Source organism: Temnothorax longispinosus, chromosome 1, assembly GCF_030848805.1.
Source record: "Temnothorax longispinosus isolate EJ_2023e chromosome 1, Tlon_JGU_v1, whole genome shotgun sequence".
NCBI lineage: Eukaryota > Metazoa > Arthropoda > Insecta > Hymenoptera > Formicidae > Temnothorax > Temnothorax longispinosus.
In genome coordinates, this window is record NC_092358.1 from 21313357 (window position 1) to 21328573 (window position 15217).

Below are 15217 nucleotides of genomic sequence, written 5' to 3' on the forward strand. Positions count from 1 at the left end.
ATTACGTATTAATATCACATTTTGTTAACATGTTTGCAGACGGGCCACAAGCCAACTTTCGTCGACAGCGACTGCGACGACTGCGGTGTGGAGCCCATGGAGTTTAACATTTGTCAGAAACATAATGAGATATCATTTCCCTCATCCCAATGAAAGAAGACGCATAAAAAGGCACGGATGGTCTGCGAGATTGTCAACACCAAATGGTAGAAAAATTCTCCAGAGAAGAATCTTAAAAGGCAAACATGTGATATCTCACTAATCATTGTTATGTTATCCAGCTGATTGATCGAAAGCATGAGAATATATGCTAAGAAATAAATATTATCAATTTAATTAAAATCCTTTTTATTACAATTACAATACTTATTGAGAAATGTGTGAGTTAATTACCGCCATATTTATTACACATGAGCCAACACTTTTTCATCGTCTGCAACAGCATTCCTTGCTTCATCCGGTATATTGAACTTGAGCTGCTTGCAGGTCCAATCGAAAGGATCCATCAAAGGTGCATCTATTATTAAATCTTTTTTCTCTTTGCCGATAATTAAGCGCACATTTTTCAGATGTACGTGAGTCGGAATAATTTCTTGTTTACTCGGTGTCACATCTAGCAGATCTAGCAGTTGTCGATTCATCTTCGGCATATCCCAACAGGAATCGGAGAATGGATCGACTCTCAACCATGTACCCATGATTTCTTGGGCGCGCGATCCGTGAACATTATCTCCGAGAATCGGACTGTACAGCATCGTGGAAGCGAATAACCTGACAGCATTCCACTTTCTCGCGGATGCTTCGATTTCTATTAGGGAACTCAAATTATGTGTCGAATTGGATAAGAGTTTATAATCTATATTTAATATCTTGACGTCATTTCTCTTCGCCTCGTTGTTACTCCACTGAGTCAAGATAACAGGCTGAAATGCACACGTAATCCATTTATTTCAGTGAACTTCAAATTACTTCGTAGAGAACATATACATGGAGATAGATGTACCTTTTTGTCTCCTAGCGTAGACTTTTTTAAAATCATCGCTAGATGATATTTTCCTTTGATCTCGTTCGGAACTCTGATCGTGACCGCCCAATATCTCTTATATTTGCCTGCAGTTCGATTTCTCGCAATTTCTATCTGCCGACACACTTTGTCGTTAATTCCAAAAACATATACGCCACTCATATATCTACAAAAATAGTTAATTTGTAAGTAAAATAAGTTATTTTTTTTTTAAGAAAGAAAGTGAAAGGGTTATGTGTACTTTTCTGCTCCCAAGCACGGTATTAAGATTGGTACATCTAATTCCTTCGCAAGGTATGGCAAAGTGTCTTGTACAGAATAATTCACTGCACCTACAATCTTGTGAGTTAACTGCAGACGTCGGTTTGTTTTTGGCATGCTATTAAGCATAGATATGCCATATGGTTTGTTTATTGCAATTATTCCATCTGTAAAAAAAGTATTCACAGATTAATATTGAAATGTATCACTATATCAGCTAATTACAATTAAATATACAGACATTTATTTCCAATAAATTCAACATTTCTTATTATCCATTGAATAATATGACTTTTGTATGGACATCAAGAAAAAATCAACTTTGACGATAAAAGGAAACTGTTATGCTAAAATAATCTACGCAAGTGGGATAACTGCGACTTTACATTTCTTTTAAGTTGTAATATTAATGATCATCGCAAATAATAAACATTATTTAACGGTCAATAATGCATCAGCAATTACATTCAAAAGCAAGAATTACTAAATTTCACAAAATAGACCGATAATAAATTCACCAATCTTATGATAATGAAAATAATTATTAATCTTGCTGGAAGATGCAAGTATTTAATCGACGTAGAACAATTTTTTCTCCACCTTCATTGTAAATCACATTCTTCAGCAAATCTTTCGCAAACTCGTTCTCCGATTTCCACGGGTGAATTTGGTTGTACGGATGGACCACCTTCTGCGTCGTCGTGTAACCCTCCGTCGTGCAATACCTTCTGTAGCACGCGCGAAACGCCATCGCGAACTCGTTGGTCCGCATGCTTCTGAATACCGTCATCACGCCCTTCATTTCTCCCCGACTGAGATTCGCGAGTCGTTTTCTTTATGAACGTCTATCTATCCTGCGGCTTCGGCCGCGTTCGGCGGAGAGAGGAGACACGGGATCGCTCTTCGATTTGAGGTTAAACTCAACGCAACCACACGTGATAACCGGAGAAGCGAGACGACAATGTTTCGATCATTTAAGAAACGGACAATATCTTTATCTAGCAATGATTTTCAAATTTGGTAAAAGCGTGAGCTTTTGCATGCAGAATTCAGCGATTCACTGGGCGCACACGAGCATCAATAATCGTCGATGATGCCGGATGCCGTCACTAATGAGATATATGATGAGAATGAGACAGAGAACCAGACCAGAAGCCAGAAGCGAAAAACTTGATCTAGAAATGTCGGCGTTTTAACCATTTAATTTCTAAATTATTTTATTATTTAACAGCTAAGACAACAAAAATAGTTGTTTGCATTTTCATGCATATATTATATATGACAAATAAACGAAAAACACTTAGGCATTTTGAAAACGTATTATTTTTATTACAACTACGTAATATAATACGTACGTAATACTGCCCTGCTAAAGAAAAATGCCGTATCTGCAAAAATTCACATTTTAAGTCATAAATCGATTAATTCTGACATTTTCCATCTCGAGGAATTCATTGGACTAGGGGCCGGATAAGTTTTACGAAATATCTTCATTTTAGAATGAATTCTTATTATATTTATAAAAGTAGGTTGAGAGAACTCATCCCTAATGTATGTATGTACAACAATTTGCATTGCAAAATTATTATACGTAATGAAAATTTCTTTGGTAAAATATTTCAAAGAAGTTATAAACATTGTCTACAACAATTCTTATTATATTATTTATGATAAACTATTATCACCGAACTATATAACACCAACAAATGAAAGACGATGATACTTGATGATGTTATGAAGAAGTTTTTACGTATCAAAGTACGTGCTATCTATACAAGATATAAAATCTTTGAAAATATAGACTGAAATAATATTTGATTTCATAATTCGTAATACTAGCAGAAAGAGAGAGAGAGAGAGAGAGAGAGAGAGAGAGAGAGAGAGAGAGAGAGAGACAGAAAAAGAGAGCTAATATCTGTAGCATTCCAATAAAAGTTTTTATAAATAAATATATAATATAAATGTATAGGTATAAGATATATAATTTTATATAAAATATACCCATACACCGCGTTTTCTTTTTCTTGTATAATCTCTATTTATACATATAGGAAAAACAAAATTAAGTAGAAAAATAACTTTTGCATTGTCCTTTTAAAAAAAAGTAAAATTGCAATTAGATTATACAATATTCTATATGTAATCATATATGATCATTTTATGTCTCATTTTCTCAAACTTTATTTTAAAAAAATCTATTAAACCTATTTTCTTAATCTTTTTTTTTATAATTGTTTTCTTATTATTTTTCCAGTGTATACAGAGATTATACAAGAGAAAGGAAACATATATGGACATATATTTTATACATTTATTTATACACATTCTATACATTTCTTATATGAAAAATTTTTTACCATAAGAATAGTGCGAGGTCTTTTATATCGATAATCGATATCGATAGTCTTCAAATATCTCCGGCTCCCGGAGTTCCATTGATAGTCCCGATAATTTCTCCATGATTTATTTTTTTTAATAATATCTTGTTAATTATATTATATATAATTTACAAGTAAACAATTGAAAAATGAGATCGTATTACCGAATACCGAGGATTGTCGATATAACATATACATACGCAGCAGTATGGAACATGGAACACGTCGAAATGAGCCGCGTTCGCGGCGCTCGTGGCGTGGCGTTCCGTCGCTCCGCGCTCGCGACTGCATTCAGGCAGTAGCCATCGCGCAGCGAATGTGATTCGTAGCATTCTTGGCAATCTCGTATTTCTCTCTTTTTTCAGTTCCGATTAATCGAGAACCGCCGACCTTCGCGCGCGACTACCGCGAAACACGACAGTCAGTAGCGTAAACCCTGTTCGTCGACGTCGCCGGGAGGCAACCGGGAGTGACGACGTAGAGCACCAGAAGGCCGGCTCTGTCCTTATCTCTCTCTCTCTCGCTCTTCTTTTCTCTCTCGCGCGAGCGAGCCATCTCGGCAAAGGAACTCGACTCCGTCGATCGGCACCGCGGGCCCACGTATCGCGCAACACCGACGTATCGGGTTGCTCCCCGGACAGGAAGGGCGATCCGTATTGTCTCGAATCTCGGCTCTCCCCGAGCGGAGGATTTTCACGCTAGAAAGCGGCCGTCCAGCAGGGCGATACCATCTTATATGACTTTACTTCGACAACGAGGTAAGTTTCTCCCGTATACATCACGGTATATCACTCTCGAATTTTTAACGGTCCGAGATGCGGACCGACGTGACGACGGCGGTCCAATCGACGTCCATTCAACGTCAATCGCGTCGATTGAATTGCCAATTAATTTTTTTTTCTCTCTTCCGATGCCATAACCTCTTTCTACCCACGTCGCTCGCTCGCTAATTTTAGCGACCAGCCATTTTGGACACGGCACGACGGGACACGGGACGTGCATGCGTGCGTGCGTGCGTGAGTGAGTGCGTGCGAACGAGCGAGCGAGAACCACGGGACCCCTCGCTCTCCTGCGGAAATGAGCGTGTGTCCCTCTCCCTCTCCCTCCGTTCGCAATGACGACGACTCGCGTGCGTGCGTGTCACACGGCGCGTCACCGCCGGCGGAGGAAATGGAGCTTCTCTAAAAGCCGGTCTCCTGACCCAGCACACCGCCGGACCCTTGGATCCGCGCTTTTCGCTATTTTCACCTGCTATTTTCAGCTGCGCTCTCTTACTCCTAGACCTGACGCAAAAATAGGCGTGCGTAACGTAAGCGCGCGTCACGCTTGAAAATTCCGTGGACATGGAGAAAATTCGAAGACGACACGGAGAGGACCGTTCCAGGCTTTTCTGTAGGTGGAAGAGGACAGGGGAACGAGGGCGACTGAGCAAACGGGCTTCTTTGTTTCGCCTTGAACGTATATTTTTACCTTAAACGTTTCGTACAACTTGGTAAGCTCTTGTACCCTCTGCATCGAGAATGGGACATGTGTACAGAAGGGAGGAAAGGAGCGAAGCGTAGGAAGCGCAGTGGAAACAAGCGGGTCTATTTTAGCAAGCACCTCTCCAACTGGCCTATCGCATCTGTATTCTGATGCGTATACGTGACCGTAATAAGGCATTTATTTCTTTTGTAACGAGAGAACGAGCAATTCGTTCTACGAGCGGGAACTGCTAGCATTTGACGAGCAGGATTTGATAGCCAGCATTGACGTTGGGCCTGTTCTTTTTAGTTGAACTTCTTTTGCACGGTTCATCTTTTCTCTTTGTCTTTTCACATTGGAGAGAAAAAGAGAAAAGATAAACCGTATATAAGAAGTTCAGCTAAAAAGAACAGGCCTATTTGTGACATTTTGTAGGCAATTGTGAGGGAAAGTTTTTAAGTACGGCATATAACCAGCTATGTAACAATATAGCTGGCTATATGCTGTACTTGAAACTTTGTTACTGGATGTCGTCCATTTATTACAAATAATTGTTTCTGTATATATTACGTATTTCTTTCGAAGCATTGAATAAAATGGTAAGCCATTTACAGTATTAGAAATAAAATTAGGAATTATCAAGTTTCTAATAATCGCTCTTTGTTTCTAATTTATACGTGAAATTTACGTATTCATGATGGAATATATTATTTTGTACATTTTCTAGGTCTGTGGTCAAACGACGTTTGTTTTAAGAGGATTAAGAAGGCTTTCGAGAAGCCTGCTGAATTTGCTTTGTCCCCTTTGTCGCCATTAATTACACATTTTCGTAATTCCCGTGATTTCAGTTGGGAAATGGTGCATACTCTAAAGATAATTAAATGACGCGCAGAATTAACTTCTCGCTGTAACTGCCGTATAAGGATAAAGGTTGGAGAACGGAACGCAATGTTCCTTCTGACATTTGTACATCCTGTGTATTTATTTATTATTTTAGAATATTACACAAAAGAGAAAGAGAAAATACCTTCTTTTGTAAAACCTGGGCGAATACATTCGAAACGTTGAACTTGAAAAAAAAAAGAAAGGAACGAGCGGACGCCTCTCGCGTGACGTTTGCATGCGAATTGCCGATTGCTGTGTCATCTAATAACTATTCCGAGAGTTCAATAGCGATTACGAATTATATATCAATGCTAATGTTACAACGAATGTATAATTAATCCCAGCATATTATTACTTTGTTAACGTCGATAGCGAGACGGTACCGACCGATCGAAAATTTTCAAATTTCATAAATCCGGGATTGATCTTCAACGAATTCCCTTGAATTTTCAGCCGAATATCGTCATAAAAATTCCAATTTTGCAAAACTCAATCTCCAGCTGTATCTCGCTATTTTTCCTTAGTATATATTTATATTTCTAGTATACGGTTTCCGATAGTAACATTAGTTCGGAGACATCCAGTACTTGCTGCGATTAGATTATATAGCTGTAGATCTATTACTCGCAAATACGTCGATAAAAGAAACCTCGCAAGATAATAACATTCTTTCGGCGCGATTTTCTAGTCCGTGTTGTTCAACTTCGTCACGATCAGCAATAACTGGCTTGGCTCATGTTTGTAAATACATTCCTATCGACAATACGAACTTCCTCGAGCGCACGCAAGCGTCGGGCGCCAGTCTGTGTAGTTTGAGAGTCCGTGGAATTTCGAAAAGTTTGCTTCGGAAAAAGGCATTGATGTTATCAGGTACTGTTCGTATTTCTTACGTGTGTACAGAAGATATAAAATCGTATATAGATAATGAAAATCTCGACTCGATAAGATCGATCAAATAATGCAAAAATAGTTAAGAATTGAAGCTTCGTAAGAATTCGAATAATTCGAAAAAATTACGAGTAACCACAATGTCCACAATAATAAGTAGGAATTAGAAGTTTCATTATTGTTTATTTTCGCGACATTCTGGAGAACGTCCGATTCGGACGTTGTCGAAACATTTAAAGACAATTGCGTCAGACAGGATTAATTCTAAATCTTCTTCCTTTGTCCGTGCGTGACTGGCGAGTGTGTTTTTTTACGTTTATCTGGCCAAGATGGCCTGCTACTTTGACCCTTAAGCATGTACACGGCGCACGGTTCTCGATAACGATGCAAAATAATACCGCGCTTTATCAGACGGCAGCGGTTCTCAAGCGTCGTCTTCGTGCGACTCGTGGAATTTTCGTAACGCGATCCCTCCTCACGTAGGATAATTCTCCAATCCAATTTATCTCGCTCATTGTCAGACAAAACATTCTTGATCCGCGAATGCCTTTGCGCCCGAAACTCCGTCTTCTTCTTATGTTAGAACGTGCGCGTGTATACGCGCGCGTTTTGGCCACAGCGATGAAGTAATGTTACGAGTTCCAGCATATCGCTTGCCCTCACTTTCTCCGAATCCGAATCGCGAGCAGAGGCAAGCGTGCCAGAACGAGTTTCGCCGGGAGGAAAGTATTTATCGAGGATCGCCGGGCCGATAATTACGGCCGCATCGAGAACGTCGCGCTCCCGGACGGAGAACTCCCAAACGGAGTTGTCTATGTCGTTAAGACCGACCGCGAGAATCTATAAATTGTCGGCTTTACATTTAACGAGCACATAATTTCTTTTTTTTTTTTTTTGCGATGACGAATAACAAGTTTTCTTTCGAGGTATTCAAATGCTGGCTGAGACTCGTTGAATGAAAAAGTATATAAATGTGTAAATGTTGAGGCGCTGGTCTTAGGATTTGCCAATCCGGACGGATTTGCATTAATTAAACTTTCACATCTTGTAAAAAAAATCTGTTTTGTATTTAAGAATTATAGAAATGGCAAAAATATTCTCAAAAATTTATCAACGTTATATTACTTATTAAAAATGAGATTATTAAATCATTGGTCAAATTATATTATTTACCGCTTCCATACAGGCACGTTTATTACTTAATTTAATCCAACGCCCGATTTATCAAACACTGATTAGTTAAACACAGCCGGACAGAGAGTCACGCTCAACCCATGGCGCGACCTGGACCTGGGTCAATCCACCCCGACCTATCTCACCGAGTTTTTTCCTAGAATCTTTCGCGCTATTCGCAAGTCTTCGACCAGGGACTCGATCAACTGCTAGGAAATTTTATCTCGACGTTAATTTAATATTTTCCTCCCCGGGATTAATTTAATTTCACGCATCCACACACACACACAAATGTTAATTCCACAATTTGTTAAAGAAGAGGCCTCGATTGCGAACCAGTTAGCCACTTGAGAGTAGAGTAGTGTGACCTTGCCCGAAGGCTGCTCTCTCCTTAGAAGAGGCGCCGTCGGCGTCCGGATCGGCGTCGTCGGCGTCCGGATCAATATACACGGTGGCGGCGAAAGGACGCGTGCGCGCCGCGGGGTAGGCCGACCTCCGGGGTCCCGAGAGCCGTCAGACTACGAAGAGACGAGTAACCACTCTAGTTGCGCTAGCGAGAGGCCGACCTTCTCAGCTCTCTTTCTCTCTCTCACACACACACGCTCTCTCTCGCGAACTACCCCCTGCGCGAGAATCGATTCTCTCTCGGCGACGCGACAAACCTGCTCCACTTTTTTCCACTCTTTCTCTCTCTTTCTCCGTCTCCGAGCCTCGTCCTTCTTCGACGTATCTCTCCGCTCGCGAGGGTGCCGTTGGAGAAGAGGAAGGAAGTCTGGATACACCTGGCGATCAACGACAGCAGCCGCGTCACCGTCGCAAATCACGACTTATGCGTCTGTACCGAGCAGGTAACCCTCCCGTTTCCGGTGCACGCACTTCCACGAGGGTGTTCAGGGTATTTCCCGGAACGGTCAGCACCTCGCGATTGGGTTAACCGAGATTTACTATTAGATTATTGCTGCGTAAATTCCGTCGCTGGGGAACGACGGGGAAGGTGACAGTTCTGCGGCTCCATGCGTGAACCCGAGTATCGAAATATTTGACACGTTTTGACACGTCACACTTTGACACGTTTTGTTCCGACAACGATGTTGTCAAATTGCGAGGGGCCAATATATTCGATTTATCATCCCAATCAATTCTCGCGGTCCATCTTCGCGAATACGCGCTGCCTTTGCTTAAAAAAAATCCATGTATAATTTAGAATCTTAAGAGTCTTGCCGCTACGTCTTGAAACGCCTTGAGGTGTCTTAACAGTAGCCGCGAATGCGACGCTTATAGCCCGGTAAATGGAGCGTAAGGATCAATATTAATATCGCACAGTTATTGTAAACAACAGGCACCGGCTGCAATCGGGTGCAGAATTACACACCACTTGCATACTGTACGACTGAAACACGAGAGTCCTTGTGCGAATCGCGCTCTCAGATATCTCGGATGCTAAATCAATAGAGGATGTCCCTCGAGAAGTGCCGTTCCTTACACTATTACAAGACGTTAACTTAATTGCTTGTGACAACCCGTAACTCCCCCGTATACAAACTTTCGATCGGTCTCGCGGAGTGATTGTGCGCGAATAAAAAAACAATTCTTCGCTCACGAGGCGTGCCTGTGAACAATTTATTACTAGGAAATATTAATCGTATTGTTGTAGCGAATATTGTCATTTAGAAAACACAAGCGGAATTGATCGAGCGAATAAATCACATTCGAATAAATCCGGAGAAATCGAGTTATATCGCAAACATGTTTTGTGTCCGAGACATCAGCTTACCCCTTAATTTATTATAAGGTATATACACTTCGGTGCAATCATATCTCGAGTGAATCTTCATTTATTGCGACTGCATTTGTTCGATTATCGAGAGAGATGAAATTTGTCCGTCGCAATCTCGTTTTCGCAACTTCGTTCAGTCCGACTTAGCGGTCATCGCTATCATGTTCCTAATACGGCTTGTCCCGCACGAAAATCATCCGAATGATCGTTAGCATCATAGCCAGATGAAACGCACACCGGTCCCATGATCGTCCATCCGTCTGAAAATTATTCTGAATTTCATTCTCATGGTTTTGCATCTCTCGTGAACGCTTTTAGCAGACCACTAACTCGCATGGATAAGAGCAGTCCGCAAGATTCGCCCTCGGATTCCTTGATTCCTTCGCGTCCAGGATCTTCAATCCTACAATTAAAATGATTCCGATAAGATCGAGGTTAAAGGAAAAAAAAACAATAAGAATAAGAATAATATATTATCTTAATTAAAGTTGGGCAGATAGAGTTGCACAAACTATTCTAAGCAAATACAAATGTCTCGGTTTCCAACTCTAAATGATTTCTTAAATTAAAGTTCTATTTTTCTCTCTAAAATTTAATATATAATGAAATTTCCTTATACGGTAAAATAAATTTTAAAATAACATTCCAGATAAGTTCTTTTAATTAGTTTCAATTCTCCAAATTTGAGATCAGATTTCTACTAATTTCCTTTGATTTTCTTTAAATATATAAAAATAATATCTTCAATTTATTTTAGCAACGGGATAATGTAAAAAAAAATGAAGTTACAAAAATTATAATCTAACAAAAAATCGAAAGTGACTAAACTGGATTAGGACAGTTCCAAGATTGTTTTTGTTCTTCTTTCTTGCAGAAACATCCAGGATATCATCCAGAGGGAAAGGATCGGCGTGTAGCAAAGGCGGCGGTGACAGTAGAACACTATTATCCGACTGGCGATCATCAAACGGCAACACCATCACCACCCACGACCGTTCGTTTTCGTGCGACGAGTTAACCGCCGAGTTAACGTCGACATCATCACCAACCTGGTATCACCGATTGCCAGGCTTTCTTACGGCGACCAGCGACGGACAGGCAGCGTGTATGATCATTGAGGACTACCCCCCTACCCCACCCGCCACCGCCAAACCGAGGCAACACCCGAGGCATCAAGATACCACCCAACGATTCCTAAACCTCCACCTGGTCCTGCCTAAGCACAGGACCTCAAAATTTTCCAGGTTTGTGAGTCAGTCTGGTTAGTGTCAATTTTTTTATTTTAAATTTTGTTGAGAAAATTGTTATGTTTAAAAGAATTATTGTTATTACTGCTCAAATCTGAAATTCTAAGAATAACTTGAAGACATTGAAAAAGAATTATATTTATTAAAATATTTTTTAAATCTACAAGTCTTGCTACAAAATGCGTAACAATTCTTTTAATTCAATTAGCGATTCAGGTTAAAGATTAATGGCAGTTTGAGTTATTGCAATATTAAAGGCGAGTTTCTTCCTCTTTACAGTAATAGGCATCGGAAGCTACAGCCATTCAGGGAAACGTGACTGGCGTCAGCGGGTAGCGGCGCGGCACGCCTTACTGCTAATAAGGACTACAATCCTGAGAAGAGGAAGAACCACCCTGACTCGACACGCTGCTACGAGCTACCACGAGCAGGTAGCATCCATTGCCTGCTACTGGCTATTGCCGGCTACCAAGCTGCCGCTGGCTGGAAACGTGCGACAGAGGAGATCTAGAAGAACCAGGACGAAGACGTTACCCACCTGAGAAAGAGGAGAAAGAAGGAACAGAGCCAACGTCATCTCACGAGCTGCTCAAGCGTCGATCTTTTTGTCGTGATTTGTTAATACTTTCACAACGACGTCTCGTCAGAGATCCTTGTCGATCGGAGAAGTTAAGTTTGTTAAGAGCAAGAGAAGGCGGAAACATCGGTCACCATGGCGAGCGTGAACGTCAATCGCAATGTCAGCGATGCTTTTTATCGCTATAAGATGCCGCGAATCCAGGCGAAGGTGGAAGGCAAGGGAAACGGTATTAAGACAGTGATCGTCAATATGGTGGATGTGGCGAAGGCGATCGGTCGTCCGGCTACGTATCCGACCAAGTACTTCGGTTGCGAGTTGGGCGCGCAGACGCAATTTGACTTCAAAAACGAGCGTTTTATCGTCAACGGCTCGCACGACGCGACGAAGCTGCAAGACCTGCTGGACGGTTTCATCCGAAAATATGTTCTTTGCCCAGCCTGCGACAACCCGGAAACCGAACTGATGGTTAGTTCGAAGAAGGGCACGATCTCGCAGGGTTGTAAAGCATGCGGACATCATGGCCTTCTTGAGAGTAATCATAAGTTGAACACGTACATCTTGAAAAATCCGCCGAGCTTGAATCCAGCAGTGCAGGGTAGCTCTTTGACGGAGGGTAAACGCGGCAAACGCTCGAAACGCGCCAATGGCGACGCCGGGGGTACAATCACCACCGCCACGGCCACCACTAACGGCAACGATCGATCCGGTTCTCCGGAAAATGACGTCAACAATTCTACAGACATTGTGGTAGAACCACCGCCAGTAAGAACGATCAACGACGACGGAGATGACCTTAAATGGGCGGTGGATGTGTCCGAGGAGGCGGTTAGAGCTCGTCTCCAAGACCTGACGGATGGTGCGAAAGGTATGACTATCAGCGATGATCTTGAGAAGAGCGAAAAGGAGCGCATGGACATGTTCTACAAACTGGTTAAATGCCGTCGCGATGCCGGCCAGCTGGACAACAATCACAAGGAGCTCGTGACCGAGGCGGAACGTCTCGAGATTAAGACCAAGGCGCCGTTGATCCTTGCCGAGTTGCTGTTCGATCAGGGAATCGCCGCGCAGGCGAAGAAATATCGAGTATTGCTGCTGCGCTTCACTCACGACGACATTAAGGCGCAGAAATATTTGATCAGAGGAATCGAGCAGGTGATCGCATTGCATAAGGAGGCGTTGATGCCGAAGGTTCCCGGAATTCTCAAGGTAAACAAATTAATTTTTTGGGAATTTTTTAGAATTAATTTTAGGAAATATTTTGAAAAGTTTGTTAGGGCATTCAGTGAGAAAGTATTAATATATGTCGTAATTCTTAGCTATCGCCATTGACTTAGTAAATAATTTAAAATATTTGCATGCATTCCTAGTTGTTTTACGACGCTGATATCTTGGAAGAGAAAGCATTTGACGAGTGGTCGAGCAAAGTTAGCAAGAAATACGTCTCAAAGGACCTGTCGCAAGAGATTCACGATCGAGCTGCACCATTTTTAACATGGTTGAAAGTTGCAGAGGAAGAGGAGTCTGAATCCGAGGAAGAAGATGACGATGTGCAGGTAATCTCATTGTGCTTCTAAGAGAGATGCTAATTTAATTCAATTTTTAAATTATTTTTTAATTCTTCTATTTAATTATTAATTAAATATATAAAAAAAGCTTTTTTGTTTTACTTATTTATTTGTTGGGGGGGGGGGGGAATAAGTAAATTAAAAATGGCTCGACTTGAAAGATTAAACTTTCTTGTTTCTTTCAAAGTAATCCATTGAATTTAAGCTTCTTTCCTCTGCATTATTCACCCCCTTAAACTATTTCGATATACTTTTTTTTTTTAACTTTGTCTGGTTTCAAATTTTCCATTTTAGATCGAATACGACGATAGAGCCAAGCAGGAATCCCTGAAACAACAGCAGCCGCCGACCACGCCGAAGCCTGCCGCCGCCACCGCAGTCGCTGCCGCCGTGAACAATGATTCCGAAGATGATTTCGATATCGATGCCATTTAAAGCACACACATACACCGTATACACGTACCGTACATCCAATACACATATACGCATACACACAAGCGCGACGGATGACAAGAAACACTGTCCGAGCCGTAATATCCGGGATGGATAATCATTTTCCTCTCGAACAGAATCGTGCAAATGCAATCTCAAGTTATACGCAAATAGATATAGGATTTTCGTTGTTTTAGACTGACGAGAGTGACATAATTAAACAATGCCGTTTACACGCCAATGATGAAAAAGGAGGAAAAAAAAAGAAAGAAAGAAATTTTAACCGTTCCTAAGAGTTTAGCGTGATTTATCTATGTACAGTATATTCGCAATACTTTTAATTGTTTTAACGATGCAAATACGCATTTACTGGAAGATCGTTATTTCCTTAATATTGATCGATTGTTGTCGAGACTTTTTAATGGTGCGCGTATATCTTGAAATGCATCCCTTTCAGACAAAAGAAGACATTCATAGAGTTCATGAGCATTGTCGGGAAATTGGCCTGCTAAAAGCGTTCTTTATTGTATTTACTTATTCTAATTATTATCCAAATAAATATGGTTTATTGCAATGATCACCCGATGTCTTCGCTTTTTGCAGCTAACGGAAAAAATAGGAAGAATAGGTGTTGCAACTGTAGCATCATGTAGCATGCAGATGTAGCGTTAATCCGACATCAATAAGGATATTTAATTCAAATTTGCCGATTAATATAGTCATAATAATAATGAATCGGTAATGAATTGCCGAGCTGATCCCTATTTTTGTACGTTACTTACGTAAAGCTTGGTTCTGTTCATCTTGAACGTATTTTCTCTTTAAAATAAGAGATAAGGGGAGAAGAAGGCCGCAATTCGAATTCCGCGTTGGCCTCGCGCCAAGTGAAGCGGACGGCGATTGAAACTCATTTCGACGAGTTTCGGAACTCGCCGGTATGTAAAAACGCGAGTCATCGTCCGCGAAACTTGTTTTCACGAGCACCTGCGACTTGTCCAAATAAGTCCGTTTTACGTGTAGCCACGCTATGCTGTGCTTTCTTAAAACAAGACAAATCCATAATTAATCGAAGGGAGAGAAAGGAAGGGCGAAAAGAGTTCAGCTGCCAAGACCAAGCTTTATTAGGTTTATTTGAAAAGCGATAAATTTGTCAGCTCCGCTCGTAGTGATCGTAATTGGCGATTAACTATAAGTAGCATATTGATATAACAAATGATACAAAAACGGCTAATTGTAGTCAGTTGTGCTAAATATTCCTTCAAATGATTCATACACATTGGTTCAGCGTTCAGCAGACCAAGCCGCTCAGTAACAATCGAACGTGATTGGCTTTTACTTTTAGAACCAACCAATCAAGGCAGAGTGTTGATAAGACGAACTCAACAGTTGTGCCTGCTGAACGCGCCCATTTACTATATACGTTTACGCGAGCGTTCTGTAGTAACTTGCGATAATTCGTTCGCGTAAACGGGATTTTGTAGTAACTTACGATAATTTATTCCACGTAAACGAGTGAATTATTGTAACTTATTACAGAAGTAAC

At 41.0% G+C, this 15217-nt stretch overlaps 3 protein-coding genes across 6 annotated transcripts; 2 read left to right on the forward strand and 1 right to left on the reverse strand.

Moving 5' to 3' along the window:
- Positions 1–129: 129 nt before the first annotated feature.
- Positions 130–2441, reverse strand: LOC139816830 (pseudouridylate synthase RPUSD4, mitochondrial). 2 transcript variants are annotated; one of them, XM_071784605.1, is made up of 5 exons: positions 1886–2441; positions 1266–1452; positions 1004–1190; positions 394–923; positions 130–310 (listed from the first exon to the last, which is right to left on the reverse strand). In XM_071784605.1, the coding sequence occupies exons 1-4, from the start codon at positions 2085–2087 to the stop codon at positions 405–407; spliced, it is 1095 nt and encodes a 364-aa protein (XP_071640706.1). In that variant the 5' UTR covers positions 2088–2441; the 3' UTR covers positions 130–310; positions 394–404. The 2 variants fall into 2 exon arrangements, with proteins under 2 accessions (XP_071640706.1, XP_071640700.1); XM_071784599.1 differs by lacking the exon at positions 130–310 and having other exon boundaries at positions 332–923; positions 1886–2440.
- A 1469-nt stretch (positions 2442–3910) lies between these two features.
- On the forward strand, positions 3911–11731 carry LOC139816849 (uncharacterized). 3 transcript variants are annotated; one of them, XM_071784627.1, is made up of 3 exons: positions 3911–4421; positions 10725–11094; positions 11377–11731. In XM_071784627.1, the coding sequence occupies exons 1-3, from the start codon at positions 4400–4402 to the stop codon at positions 11414–11416; spliced, it is 432 nt and encodes a 143-aa protein (XP_071640728.1). In that variant the 5' UTR covers positions 3911–4399; the 3' UTR covers positions 11417–11731. The 3 variants fall into 3 exon arrangements, with proteins under 3 accessions (XP_071640728.1, XP_071640746.1, XP_071640736.1); XM_071784645.1 differs by lacking the exon at positions 3911–4421 and adding an exon at positions 6149–6882; XM_071784635.1 differs by lacking the exon at positions 3911–4421 and adding an exon at positions 6998–8921.
- Positions 11732–11809: 78 nt separating this feature from the next.
- Eif5 (eukaryotic translation initiation factor 5) lies at positions 11810–14254 on the forward strand. Its single transcript, XM_071784574.1, has 3 exons — positions 11810–12883; positions 13045–13230; positions 13537–14254. Exons 1-3 carry the CDS (start codon positions 11810–11812, stop codon positions 13675–13677), a joined length of 1401 nt encoding a protein of 466 aa, XP_071640675.1. The 3' UTR covers positions 13678–14254.
- The last annotated feature ends 963 nt before the right edge of the window (positions 14255–15217 follow it).